Raw genomic sequence first — 12,749 nt, forward strand, 5'->3', positions numbered from 1 at the left:
AACGTGTAATATTACAACAATATTGCTACAAGTTCTGTATTATATTATTGGGTGTTTGATATTCATTTTTAAATGTTAAACGACAATCGCATTAACAATTTCATAATATTTACAACAAATATAATTGATCTGTGCAATATATGTATAATTAAGACCACAAAAATATTTACAAAATATTTGAAATGAGTTTTACAAATACTTGGTAAATATTTTACAAATATTGTGTGCTATCTGCGAACATATATATCCTTATCGCCGATTTAATTGAAAGTGAACGAACCGCAGTCGGTTCATCGCGTCGCGCGTTTGAATGCTGCGCAGACAATACGAAAGTACGAAACTCGTCTCTTGGTCGCGCGCATGACATTCTTTGCTCGTAGCATCATGTGTGATATAAAAAACGTGCTACCGACATTGTGTGAATACATTAACTCGTTGATAAACATAGGATTAACGCCTGAGCATCTAAGGCTGGCCAAGTATAACACCCCGGACGAAATCGTCGTAAGTATAAGTATCGGAGATTCGAATGCGCTCGCGCTAACCTAACCTAACCTAATTTATCTGGCGAGACTGATAATCCTATCGCGGTTAAAAACATATTTACAAAATTAGGTCAGAAGGGAGAGCGTTATACCAGACATTTACCGTAATTACGGAAAATCCATATGGACGTGATATTTATTTATGTATACAGGAAAATCTTCAGAAAATAATTTGACGAGTCTATTGAGCGCAATCATATGTTCTCTGTGCAGGCTGAGAAGCTGTGGAGCATATTGCGCATTCTGAGCTACTACGCCGCCAGAGAGAAACGAGGCGACATAGATTTCCGAAATTACGGTTCGTTTCAATGATTTGCATTTTTAATTGCATTGCCGAGTGCATTGCAGATCGTATTCTAGATTCGCGTTCGTTTGTTTTAACAAGAAGCGTGCACGTTATTCCAATTAAGAAAAGTCTTCGCGCCGCAATTGTATATACATAATTGTTATAATTAAAGAAGTAAAATTGCTCTTATTGTTAGCATGTAAGAAAAAAGAGGTATGCAATCTTTTTGTTTAAAGTGAAGTAATTAATTGTGCAAATGTAGTACTAAAAAAAAAAAAAGTTAAATACACGCATCTGTAAAAAAATATTGAATATATTTTTATAATAAATTAAAAAAATTTATATTTTTAAAATTATGCATTTTTTATAATATTTTTTATAATCTTATAATAAATTTTTGTATTATTATGTAGAACAAATAGATTTAAAGCTATATGTAAAATACTTTTCAAAAATTTTGATATTTCCTATTTTGTTAAACTTTGATCAAAGTTATATAATAAATGTTGAAATAATAATAATTCTATATGTAATTCCTTTTTAATACATTTCCTTTAGTATATCATATAAAGTAAATATTAAAATATTAAATTTAAAATAAAAATTGCATATAGAATTATTTTTTATTCCAACATCTAATTTTGACCTCCTTTTTACTTAATGTTATAATATTATAATAAATAGTTGTATAATAATAATAACATTATTAATTAATGGTATATTTATTAATTTTATAATAATAATTAATTGTGTATTCACGTATATGGTTTAAAAGACATTTTTTATTTAATATTGTAATATTATAATATTAATATTTCTTTGTATATATTAGGTTATACATTTAAAAAGTATCCGCGATTTTTTGTTCAATTTTTGAATGAAAAAACCGCGGATACTTCTTAAATGACCCAATATTTATACGATATATATTTCAGCACGAGTGCACGCGTGCAAATGCGTGCGTGTACTCAATTGGTGTTTCTTATAAAAAGACTTTACATTGTCAATCGTATTTCCAGACACTCCATCGGCAGTGAAGCTGCATCTCGCATTCTTACAATATCCAGTGATCGAGTTCTACAGTTTGTCGCAAGACGGCAAACATAATAGAGATGCATTGATAGCCTTAGCTTGGCTAGTAGGAACGCAGGATGTCCTCACTGCCATCCTTCAAGCGAAACTGGTCGATGGCGTCCTAGGTGCCGAATGCTTACATGTAGATTCATCGGAAGTCAGTATCAAACCTTTTAACGTAAATACAGTGAAAATAAGTGAAATCTATTTTCACTGTAATTAATGAAATCTATTTCTTTAACTGAATAGATAAAGAGTAATGAGTCAAAATAAAATGTCGACATTTCTTGTCTTTCGTACTGAAAATCAGATGTATAATTTGCTTGTACTTTTGCTTATACTTTCCCTGTGTGCTTTTGTTAAATAATTAACAATTAAAGCGCATTGATAACACACCGCCGATCAGCTTGATTTGATACAGGGTGTCCCGAAATTTTTTGCCAAGCATTTTTGTATAGATAGAGCGGACTAAACTGAGTCGAAAAGTCCTTTATCATTTTGCAACTTTCTCAATGGTTAACGAGATATTAATTACTAAAAATTGCCAAATATCTTTAATATTTTTTTATTCAAATCTATCAATTTTACAGAAAAATAGCAAGAGACAAAAATTGTTTATTTTTTTCTCATAAAGCTCTAAGAATTTTTTAAGAAAAAGGTAGTATAAAAGAAGGGCAAAGAGCCAATGACGTATATACGTCATTGGCTCTTTGTTCTTCTTTTATACTACCTTTTGCTTATTACTACAGAGCCTTTTATATTACTTTTAATTTTTTAAGAATTTTTTATCGACTTTTTAGTACTGCATTTTTTTATCGGTAACTATTTTTACCAACATGAGAAAATACGGTATTAAAAAATTTTGAATAAATAAATTCTCAGAACTTTATGATAAGGAAATAAGCAATTTTTGTTTCTTGCTATTTTTCCGTAAAGTTGATAATATTTGAGTAACAAATTATTGAAGACAATATGTGATTTTTACTAATTAATATATTGTATAATTTTGTTTACTATTGTGAAATTTCAACTCAGTTTAGTCCGCTCTATTTACACAAAAGCGTCTTGTATATAGTGTCTTTTCAAAGGAAATTCATTTATATATCAAAGTTCTATCCAGCCTCCATCGTTAATTGCCGTACCGAATGATCAGCCGTTATCAACAAGCGCCCAGCTTAGCAGTATCCTGCACTTGAATGCCACAGTAAATCTAAACTTGCGGGAGATCAATGAGTTGATCCGCGAGCGGGCTAAATTAATATCTAAAGTGCACGCGGCGAGCATCAACGTGAGTGGTCTACCGCACTTGAGCGTGTCTGAATTAGTGTTGATGAAACGCCTCTCTAGAACGCACATCCTCGACGACGGAGGAGGTGTAAGCTCCGAGAACGATCGACGATGGCTGCGAGAATTCCGCGAGGCCGGGATTTTACTCGACGTGCGCGCCAAGTGGCTGCAGAAGAGGCACGTGTTCTTTGACTGGATGGTAAATTTTACTCTTTGAAATTTTTAGGGTGGTATTCATGAAGTCCATTCTTATTTTAAGACAGTCTTAAGTAATGTTTTAAAGCAATATGACTTTGTGGACTGTAGTTCGTTCTTTTTTTAGAACCTTCTTATAATAATACGCCTGTCTTAATAATACGCGGTTCTCTGATTTTATTCATTTTATAAGATTATAGTTAAAAGAGACAGTCTTAAATATAAGAATCGACTATACATATCTGCCTAAAAGGGAATCTCATTCTGAAGAAATCTTACTCTTAAAAATTGAAAATTCAACATTCTTTTTCAAAATAGACTTAATTTTCATTCTTCAGAGTAAGATTCCACTTCAAAAAGTTTAGAGAATACAGAAAGACAGACGTAAAGTCGTGCGGATCGTTCACATCGAATTTTTTCAACAGCGCAAAAAAGCTCTTTCTTTCTCTTTCTCTTTCTCTTTCTCTTTATTATGACATGGAAAATAAGTTTGTATTATAATAAAAACAAAGAATCTCTTTCCTAAGAATTTATCGTGATTACAGACACATTAGAGAAACATTAGAGCATCAAATGTTATAGAATTTAGCAGAATTTCAGGAGAGAGGAAGAAAGAGAGATACAGACAAGATGATGAAATTTGATTTAAGTTAAATTGAGAGACAGAAAACTTCTTCATTCATTGCAATGCAAATTGTTTTATTTTTTCTCTAAAATACAAGTAAAAAAATTACAATTGGTAAAAAAAGATAATATAAAAATATTTATGTTGCTTTCATATTCGTAGAATTTGCTCCGAGTTGTTTTATAGAAAAAGATCGACTGTTGTTGAAAGTATTAACTGTTCTTTCCCACACAAAATAATTCTTTGGAAAAATCTTTTCCAGTTTTTTACATGATAAACTAAAAAAATCAGAACATTCAAATTAACTTGAGTATCTGGAGATAAGAATCAGATAATAAATCACAAAAAAAGTTCTGGTAACGCTATATTAATTGTATAATTAATAGTTGCAATAACTCGCATTGCAGACTACGGTGATTCAAGAGCACAGGAGATCTACAGAATTGAATCCAAGAATAATCAATACGCGGGAACTCGCCGCATTTAGCTCGCTGTTACGTCACGTAATTAGAGACAAATTTCGAGATTTCAAATCCGAGAAGACGGTAGATGGCGGTGGTTCCATGAACTGGTCCTTCAATTGCCCGTCTCGCGCACACAGAAGTCAATGTAATAACGCGGAGGCGCAGAGCTGGTTGAACGATTTGAACGAGCGCCAAGATCGTGAGGAGGAAAATTTTCAACGAAATAGACAACGACTGGCCGTCGAATTGGAGGAAATGTTGAAGTTGATACCGTCTGTCATTCACGTTTGACTGATATGTTATTATGTATCATTTCATAGACGTTTACATCACATAAAAAAGAATTATTTATTAGTACACAATATTTCATTACTTATCATCACTTTGAAATAAAAAAGTTGCTTAAATTAAAATTATATATCATTATAAATTATTTGTGTTGAGTTTTTGCATAAATAAGTGAAAAATGAATGAATGTATTTAATGATTGAACGTCCAGCGTGCAAAATTATCTATTTACTATCGAAATCTAAAATATTTCCATCGTTTTTCGCTGATAATGATAAAAGATTTGAAGAAACATTCACGTGAGAAAAGATTCGCATAACTTTTCGTTTCTGATGTAAATCAATATGACTGCAATAAAAAGTCTTTCTGGAAGTCTTTCGATATCCAATACATCGGATGATTAATATGCATTAAAATAACAATAATAATACAGAAACATTATGAAGTTTCTATATGAAATCATGAACTTGTTGATATCACTTTAGAAACATTGGAAATATTTTATCTGGTCATTCACTTTACATAACGATTGCGTATCTTTGAGAGAAAGAGAGAGCAACATCAGGAGTAAAGAGAAAAACATGAAATTTTATGTCGTGACGACAACCGTTTGATCGACAACACCGAACGACGAGATAAAAACATTGAATATTGTGACGAGGAAGATCCCAACAACTGTCCAATTGTTGGCCTTGTTCGCCTTACACATTTGCTCATGTTCCTTGACATTGTAGACACTGTTCCATATCAGACCAATACCCACAGCAATCTGTAAGAACAGGCTCATGCTGATCATGACGAGTGACGGATAGAAGTACGGATGCCGGCCGTCAGTCTGGAGAACGTAGCGCATCTGATTCGCGTTTGCGGACAACAGCGCCAGATCCATCATACCCTGGGCTAGGGTCTTCTTGTGCTGGTAGACATTCACGTCCGGAGTGATGACCTGTACGGCAGGCGTAGGAGGAAAGATGTTGCTGGACCAGTCAGCTTGCGTTCCCACGGGTAATCCCGGTCCATTTCTGCTGTCGAAGCCGATCGGCGCAGATGGTTTTTTATCCACGACGGACTCCGTTACAGTGACCGAATCCGATCCCTGTGGATTGTCGGCGAGATTTTCGTCAATCTCTGAGACGAAACCAGCGCGCAGCCCGATGGACGGCGCTTCTGCCTCCGTGTCGGTGGACGTCAGGGGCCTCGAAACCTCGTCGTTAATCTCGTCCAGATACAATATTTCATCATTGCCAAGCTTCTTTGTTCCATTCATGTTGGAAAATCGTAGAGAATCGGTTGAAGAAATCACCTGCGAAACAATATAATTTTTCATATCACTTCAATTTTTATTCTATCATTGTTTGAAAAAACACCATTCTACAGTCAGAGAAAAATATAGCAACTATAAAGAATTATACAACTATACAGATATAGATAAGAATTATACAGCTATAGATTTACACGAAAAATTTCCCGAAATTTGCGAATAAAAATATTATATTATGAAAGTTCTCGAAAAAATATAAATTACAGAAGTATTTAAAATTTATTCTAAGCGGTACTTTTTGAGATATGAAGGTTCGAAACTTGCCCCTAGAGATTATATGTGGTTTGTTTTTGAATAGGACTTCCGACCACAATAACAAAGATATTCTCGGCTATCAGAGATAAAAGCATAATGGTGATAAAACATAAAAGTGATAACTTTATAAGTGTTATATATAGAATTAATGTACACATATATAATTGAATAGACTATTTTATAATTATTACATATATATAATAGTTTATTCACTATATGTATACATTAATTTTACATATAAAACTTATAAAGTATAATTCCATATAAAATTTTGTGTAAATTTTATTTATACATTTTGTTACATTATAAAATTAAAAAAAAACAATAGAAATTCTATAGGCGCTAATGAATTAAATTAATTAAGAATAACAAACTTGTGAGAGTTGCAATTACATCCAATGCTGAATGTAATTGCAATCAAGTTTTATTGTATATAACAATTAAGTAAAACATTTCGATCCTCCGATTGGATCCTCTTCAGTAAATACATAATTGATAAATTAAAATATATACAAAAAATGTAATTAAAACGTTAAAATGTACTTAGAAAATTAGATTGTGTTAAAACTTACAAAAATATTGTTTGTCTTATATGTGAACTGTGGATAAGTCAATTCGCATCCATATGTCAAAATTGTCCACTAGATTTTTAAGTTTATTAAATAATGAGTTACGTCGATAATATAAATATGTAATAAATAAAATTGAAATCAGAGTGGTGGTAATTAATTAAAACTTATATGGATGTTTAAAGATTGGCATATTATGTGAAGTTGACAAAGTGCTTGTCATGGTGCATTGTCTAATGAGAACGTTTGTCACACAATAACACAAATTGACCTACAATAAAACTATGGAAGAGGAGGAAGCATCAATTTTAAAAAATTAAAGTAGCGTATAACGGATCCAAAAATTCTGTGTCACTTTGTACATTCAAGTCATTTTTCTGTTTATATGTATGTAAATCATTTCTATTAGTCGTTTGTTTAAGAACCTTTCTATATCCAAAATTTTTTTATTCTCCCAATCAAAATCATGTGCAAATTCCTGTCTATGTGCCGTAATAACCGAGTGTTGTGATGTTTTCCAATTAATATGGTTCCTATGTTCCTTAATTCTTGTCTTTAACATCCTACTGATTTAATTTTTAATTTCTAAAAATTGATGCTTTTCTTTCTTCTATAATTATTGAAGATCTATTTGTGTTATTGTGTGACAAACGTTCTCATTAGAGAACGTCATCCATGACAAGCGCTTTATCAACTTTGTACAATATGCCAACATTACATGGATATTTCCAAATATCCATGTAAGTTTTAATTTAATTAATTTCCATCAGTCTAATTTCAATTTTATTTATTACGTATTTATACTATTGACGTAACTCATTTAGTAAACTTGGAAATCTAGTGAACAATTTTTGACATATGGATGCGAATTAACTTATCCACATCAGTTTACATTAAGACGAACAATATTTTTGTAAGTTTTAACATAATTTAATTTTCTAAATATATTTAACAATAATTTTTTTATTGTATATAATTTAGTTTATCAATTATGTATTTACTGAAGAGAATTCAAATCAAGGATCGAAACGTTTCACTTATTTAATTGTAATATACGATAAAACTTGATTGCAATTACCAGCATTGGCTCTCATTAGGCTTGTTATTCTTAATTAAAATTTAAAAAAATGCTGAGTAAATTGAATAAACTATTTTATACAATAATTATTGCAGTTACAGAATAATTTTTTCACTTGTACTTGTACAATTCTACATATAAAACTTATACAGTTATCACTTTTACAGTTGCCATCATTGTTTTTTTTTCTTATATTCAGGAATCTTTATTATCGCGATCCGTGAATGAATAAATTAATTGAACATTCACTTTTTGTATTACATCGCTACATATTTATTTCTAACAACTGTTGCCATGAATCGCGACTAATTGCCATATATAAAACACACTCACTCTTGTGTCTTTTAAATCTAAAACGTAAATATCTTTTGAACGGCTAAACTATTTCATTCAATTGTTATTATAATGTATCACTTTTTCTTCGTTTCATAACTTCTTTAGCTATTTAAGCTAGCACTTTGTAATTACATCCCTTGCAATTGTACTTTATAACTTTTAATTTATAATTCACAACATGAACATTTGGCAATTTTAGTTTTTATCCGCTGGTCGCTCAACAAGTGTGTCTTTAAAGAACGTAATCGAGCATATTTCTTTAGCAATTTAAAAAAATTATTTGTTTTCTTTCAATATCACTCACTCACCGTATTTTAAAACACTGCAAGTGTCTTCTCTGACTTTACAGAACGAACAAAGGATTCACGATGTGGGTTGTCCGAGTGTCCGATTCGATGTTCTCCGATCTACTGGTCTCGTTGCCGCGCGCGGCAACTGATTCATCCATCCTCACGTCACGATTGCCATACTATACGACGTTATACTGGGAACGTATCATGGCCGCGTAGTTTCCCCGGGTTTCATGTCATAGGAAAACGTACGCGATCGTTACCGTAATTAAAGCTACGCACGGTCCGGTAAGCTATTAACACTCGCTGTAGAATTCTTCCTATCTCCTCGTAGAATCTTTCTCGTAAGCTGCAATCGCTCTGCAAGATGAACTAATGAACACTTTTTTCTATAATTGAACATTTTGTTTTTTAATCGAGCGCAATTTTGATCCTGAAAGAAAAAAGCCACCGTAATTAATCTTTCGAATTATTAGCTCCTGTTATTTTTGTTATTATGTCACAGTTAGATATTATAATTTCATTATATTTATAATTTTTCATTATACATATGTAATACAATATAATAGTACGAAATCTTTTTAATTATTAATTTCTGCTATTTTTGTAATCATGTCAACGTTAGATACTATAATTTTAGTTATAATTCCTCTTTTGTATAGAATATACAGGATATTTGATAATTCTTCTGACGGAGTTCGTGGACATGTAGAGTGGACTAAACTGAGATGAAAAGTCCTGTACTATTTTGCAATTTTTACACATTTTTATTTGAGTACAAAATTATTGAAGACCAATTTTCGGCAATGTTTAACAATTAATGTCTTATTAATTATTGTAAAATGGTAGAGGGCTTTCTGTCTCAGTTTAGTCCTCAGTTTAATATCTACATATCCACGAATTCCGTCAGAAGAATTATCAGACATCCTGTATATAATATAGTAAACAATGTAATTACTAGCTGCTATTATTTCTGTTATATCAGAGTTAGATGCTAATTTCAATTATGATATATAATATATATCCAGATAATATTTTGCAGGCATTTTGCTGAAAATTTATCCTCATTTGATGCAATATTGCAAACAAAGAAACACACAAACTGTAATAGAATAACTTTAAAATAATTTTGTGGCAGTAATTGTGATAAAAGTGTTTGATTATGGCAATATTTCGGAAAAATTGAAGCAATTTTACTTATCATTAAAAGTTAATTTGGCAAAATTATGGCAACATACAAGCAAAATTTTATTTAGCAAATTAGCATGACAACATTATGACAAGAAGTATCAGCAAATAAATTACACTGCTTTGCTTTTGCACGAATTGTAATCTGGGTAATAGTAAGTAACACATTATAATACAATAAAATAATACATATTAATATATTATAATAGTACAATCTAAATATACATACATACTTTAGATCGTTCCTTCTTGAGGGAATGATTTAATTAAACTAGCTATGAATTTTCAACAAAATATACATTTGACATTTAATCGTCGCACTTTGTTGTATCCTCTTTCATGCATTGCAAATGTTTTATTGGTAATATAGAGAAACGGAATAGAATCCAACGACATCAGTTCACGACTGTCTCGTGTACTGACCATGTGTCTCGACCACGATTTAGAGTCACGCTTCAAGGTCTTCTTCCGGCGAAACGATTCGTGGAAGGGAGAATGGCAATGATCCAGGAAGGCATTCGCGGATTCGTCGCTATAAGTATAAATACGTTGTCCGCATTTATTCTCCCGCTTCAGTCGCTATAATCACAAGAGTGACGGTGTTTTTTCTTCAAATACCTGCTTCGCGTGATAATGGTATTCATAATATTCATGAGACACTTTGCATTTCTGCATCCTCGATCTACAGGTACAAAGGTGATCTACATTTTGCATCTGTCCCGCCGATCTAGAATATAATTTTGAGAAAGCGTCATCGGGTGTTTCCCGAGGTTCCTCGGACTTTCCGCGTTACATTTACATGACGTAAATTGACGCGCGCGTACATTACTGCGGGAAATTGACGATTTCGAATACGCGTATGGACCCGATAGAATAAAACTGACAGAAACTCTGAATTAAGTCATCTACACGACCTTCTTTCAGTTGCTCTCGCAAATGTTGATTATGAGATAATTAATAGTACGCGGTGAACACCAACTAACAATAATTACATGATATATCTATATGTATATAAATTTCTCACTTAATATAAATGTGATGTAACGCATATTTTACGTAACAATTAAGTAAGAAATTATGATAATGCTGTATAATGTTATAATTTCCTATTCAATTCACTGTTAATTGATGTTTACTGGAGTAGAGTAGGAAGATATAATAATCATGAATTAAATTAAATACAAATTAAATTAATAACAAAGGCTACGAGCCAATTAAAATTAATTACATTTAATAAAATTAGATTAGTAAAAAATACAAACGTTTTCGACGCTGATCGGGTCATTCTCAATGTTAGAAAAATAATTACAATAAATGTTGGATTCTTATATTACAAAAATAGTGTTCTGTACGTTATAAAGATTTTTTAAAATGTAGATACGTATCAAATGCTTTATGTCTTCCTTCTTTGTTACGAATATATTCTATTGAGATATTAAAAGTGAAACGTTAAAATCGCTCAAGATAATCGGGACGTTCATGATACTCGCATTTTTCTTCAATGAAAAGCAATTTATTTAAAAGAAAATTTTCAAAGAAATCAGTTGTTAAGTAACGAATACAATTAATAAATAATTACACTGTATAAAAGAAATCACTAACAATAATCAAAAGTAAACGAACAGAAGAAACAACTTTTTTAAACGTATAATGCATTAAAAAATCATTAGACTTATGTTAATATTAATATCAATTGCAGATTAAAAATGAACAAATCAATAAATCAGTGCACATTAAAATACAAAATTATAAAGTTCGTCTACTTTTAATTATTGTTAGTGGTTTTTTTTATACACTAATTATTTATTAATTGTATTCGTAACTTAACGACTGGTTTCTGCGACAACTTTTTTTCAAATACATTACTTTTCATTGAAGAAAAATGCGATCATGATTATATTGAGCGATTTCAACGTCTTACTTTTAATATCTCAATAGATCATATGTTCGTAACAAAGAAGGATGATATAAGCATTTGATACGTATCTACATTTTTAAAAATCTACTTTATTACAGAACTCTATTTTTGTAATAGAGAATCCGACATTTATTCTAACATTATTATTCTAACATTGAGAATGATCGGATCGGTGTCGAAACGTTGTACTTTTTATTAATCTTTAAATATTAAACTTAAATATTATTAATATTTTAAATATTATTTAATTTTAATGTATTAAATATTATTAGTATGTTAATAATATTTAAAACATGTATTAATATGTTAATATATATTATTAATATATATTTAATGTTTTAAATATTATTAATTTTAATTGGCTCGTAGCGCTTGTTATTACCTATATTTGATTTATTTCAATTGAGCCATTCTATTAATTTATATTTTAATTACGAATGAAACAATAATAATGATGTATAATAATATAAATATGAATAAATATGAAAGCGTAATTATTTATCATAGCAAGTTTGCTATCGAATTATCCCTAAATCCCGATTATGAGATAATAGTACCCAGTAAACATTAACTCTAATATTATATTAATAATATAAATTTCACTCAACAATATAAATGCAATATGTAACACGTGTTATATATATAACAATTAAGTAGGAAATTATAACATCGATGTAATATTATTGTTAATTGCTATTTACTGGAGTAGGATAATAATGGCAATAATAATATAAATTACAATAAGTATAAGATATGCAAACGTAAGCATTTGCTCTAATAACTGTAGCGTGTTCGCTATCGAATTATCATGTCGCTAGGGAAACCGGTTAAGAAAGAGTGGGAAGAAAGTATTTCGCGATCGAGAGATTCTTATGGTGGTACTCAGGTTTTCCAGATTTGGCTAAAAATGGAGAACGGCGATAAGCAGCAGCGACGATTCGCGTCAAACTTTCCTTCGAGCTTCTCTCGTTGGAAGATGTGCTTTGGAGATGCGTCTTCGTTCCTTCTAATTGCTCATTAATAATGAATT

General features: G+C 30.8%; 2 protein-coding genes across 6 annotated transcripts; one reads left to right on the top strand and one right to left on the bottom strand.

The window, feature by feature from the left end:
- Nucleotides 1–283: 283 nt before the first annotated feature.
- LOC105145314 (tubulin epsilon and delta complex protein 1) lies at nucleotides 284–4,889 on the top strand. Of its 2 annotated transcripts, none has more exons than XM_087415194.1 (5): nucleotides 284–504; nucleotides 698–843; nucleotides 1,851–2,062; nucleotides 3,026–3,391; nucleotides 4,420–4,889. In XM_087415194.1, exons 2-5 carry the CDS (start codon nucleotides 744–746, stop codon nucleotides 4,765–4,767), a joined length of 1,026 nt encoding a protein of 341 aa, XP_087271320.1. In that variant the 5' UTR covers nucleotides 284–504; nucleotides 698–743; the 3' UTR covers nucleotides 4,768–4,889. The 2 variants fall into 2 exon arrangements, with proteins under 2 accessions (XP_087271320.1, XP_011053080.2); XM_011054778.2 differs by having other exon boundaries at nucleotides 290–504; nucleotides 759–843.
- Nucleotides 4,059–10,277, bottom strand: LOC105145313 (ninjurin-A). Of its 4 annotated transcripts, none has more exons than XM_011054776.2 (3): nucleotides 10,035–10,277; nucleotides 8,632–8,973; nucleotides 4,059–6,067 (listed from the first exon to the last, which is right to left on the bottom strand). In XM_011054776.2, the coding sequence occupies exon 3, from the start codon at nucleotides 6,029–6,031 to the stop codon at nucleotides 5,354–5,356; it is 678 nt and encodes a 225-aa protein (XP_011053078.1). In that variant the 5' UTR covers nucleotides 6,032–6,067; nucleotides 8,632–8,973; nucleotides 10,035–10,277; the 3' UTR covers nucleotides 4,059–5,353. The 4 variants fall into 4 exon arrangements, with proteins under 4 accessions (XP_011053078.1, XP_011053077.1, XP_011053079.1 ...); XM_011054775.2 differs by having other exon boundaries at nucleotides 8,632–9,046; XM_011054777.2 differs by having other exon boundaries at nucleotides 10,031–10,277.
- Nucleotides 10,278–12,749: the final 2,472 nt, after the last annotated feature.

The sequence above is a fragment of the Acromyrmex echinatior genome, chromosome 17 (genome assembly GCF_024713525.1).
Source record: "Acromyrmex echinatior isolate Ae372 chromosome 17, ASM2471352v2, whole genome shotgun sequence".
In the NCBI taxonomy this organism is placed as follows: domain Eukaryota; kingdom Metazoa; phylum Arthropoda; class Insecta; order Hymenoptera; family Formicidae; genus Acromyrmex; species Acromyrmex echinatior.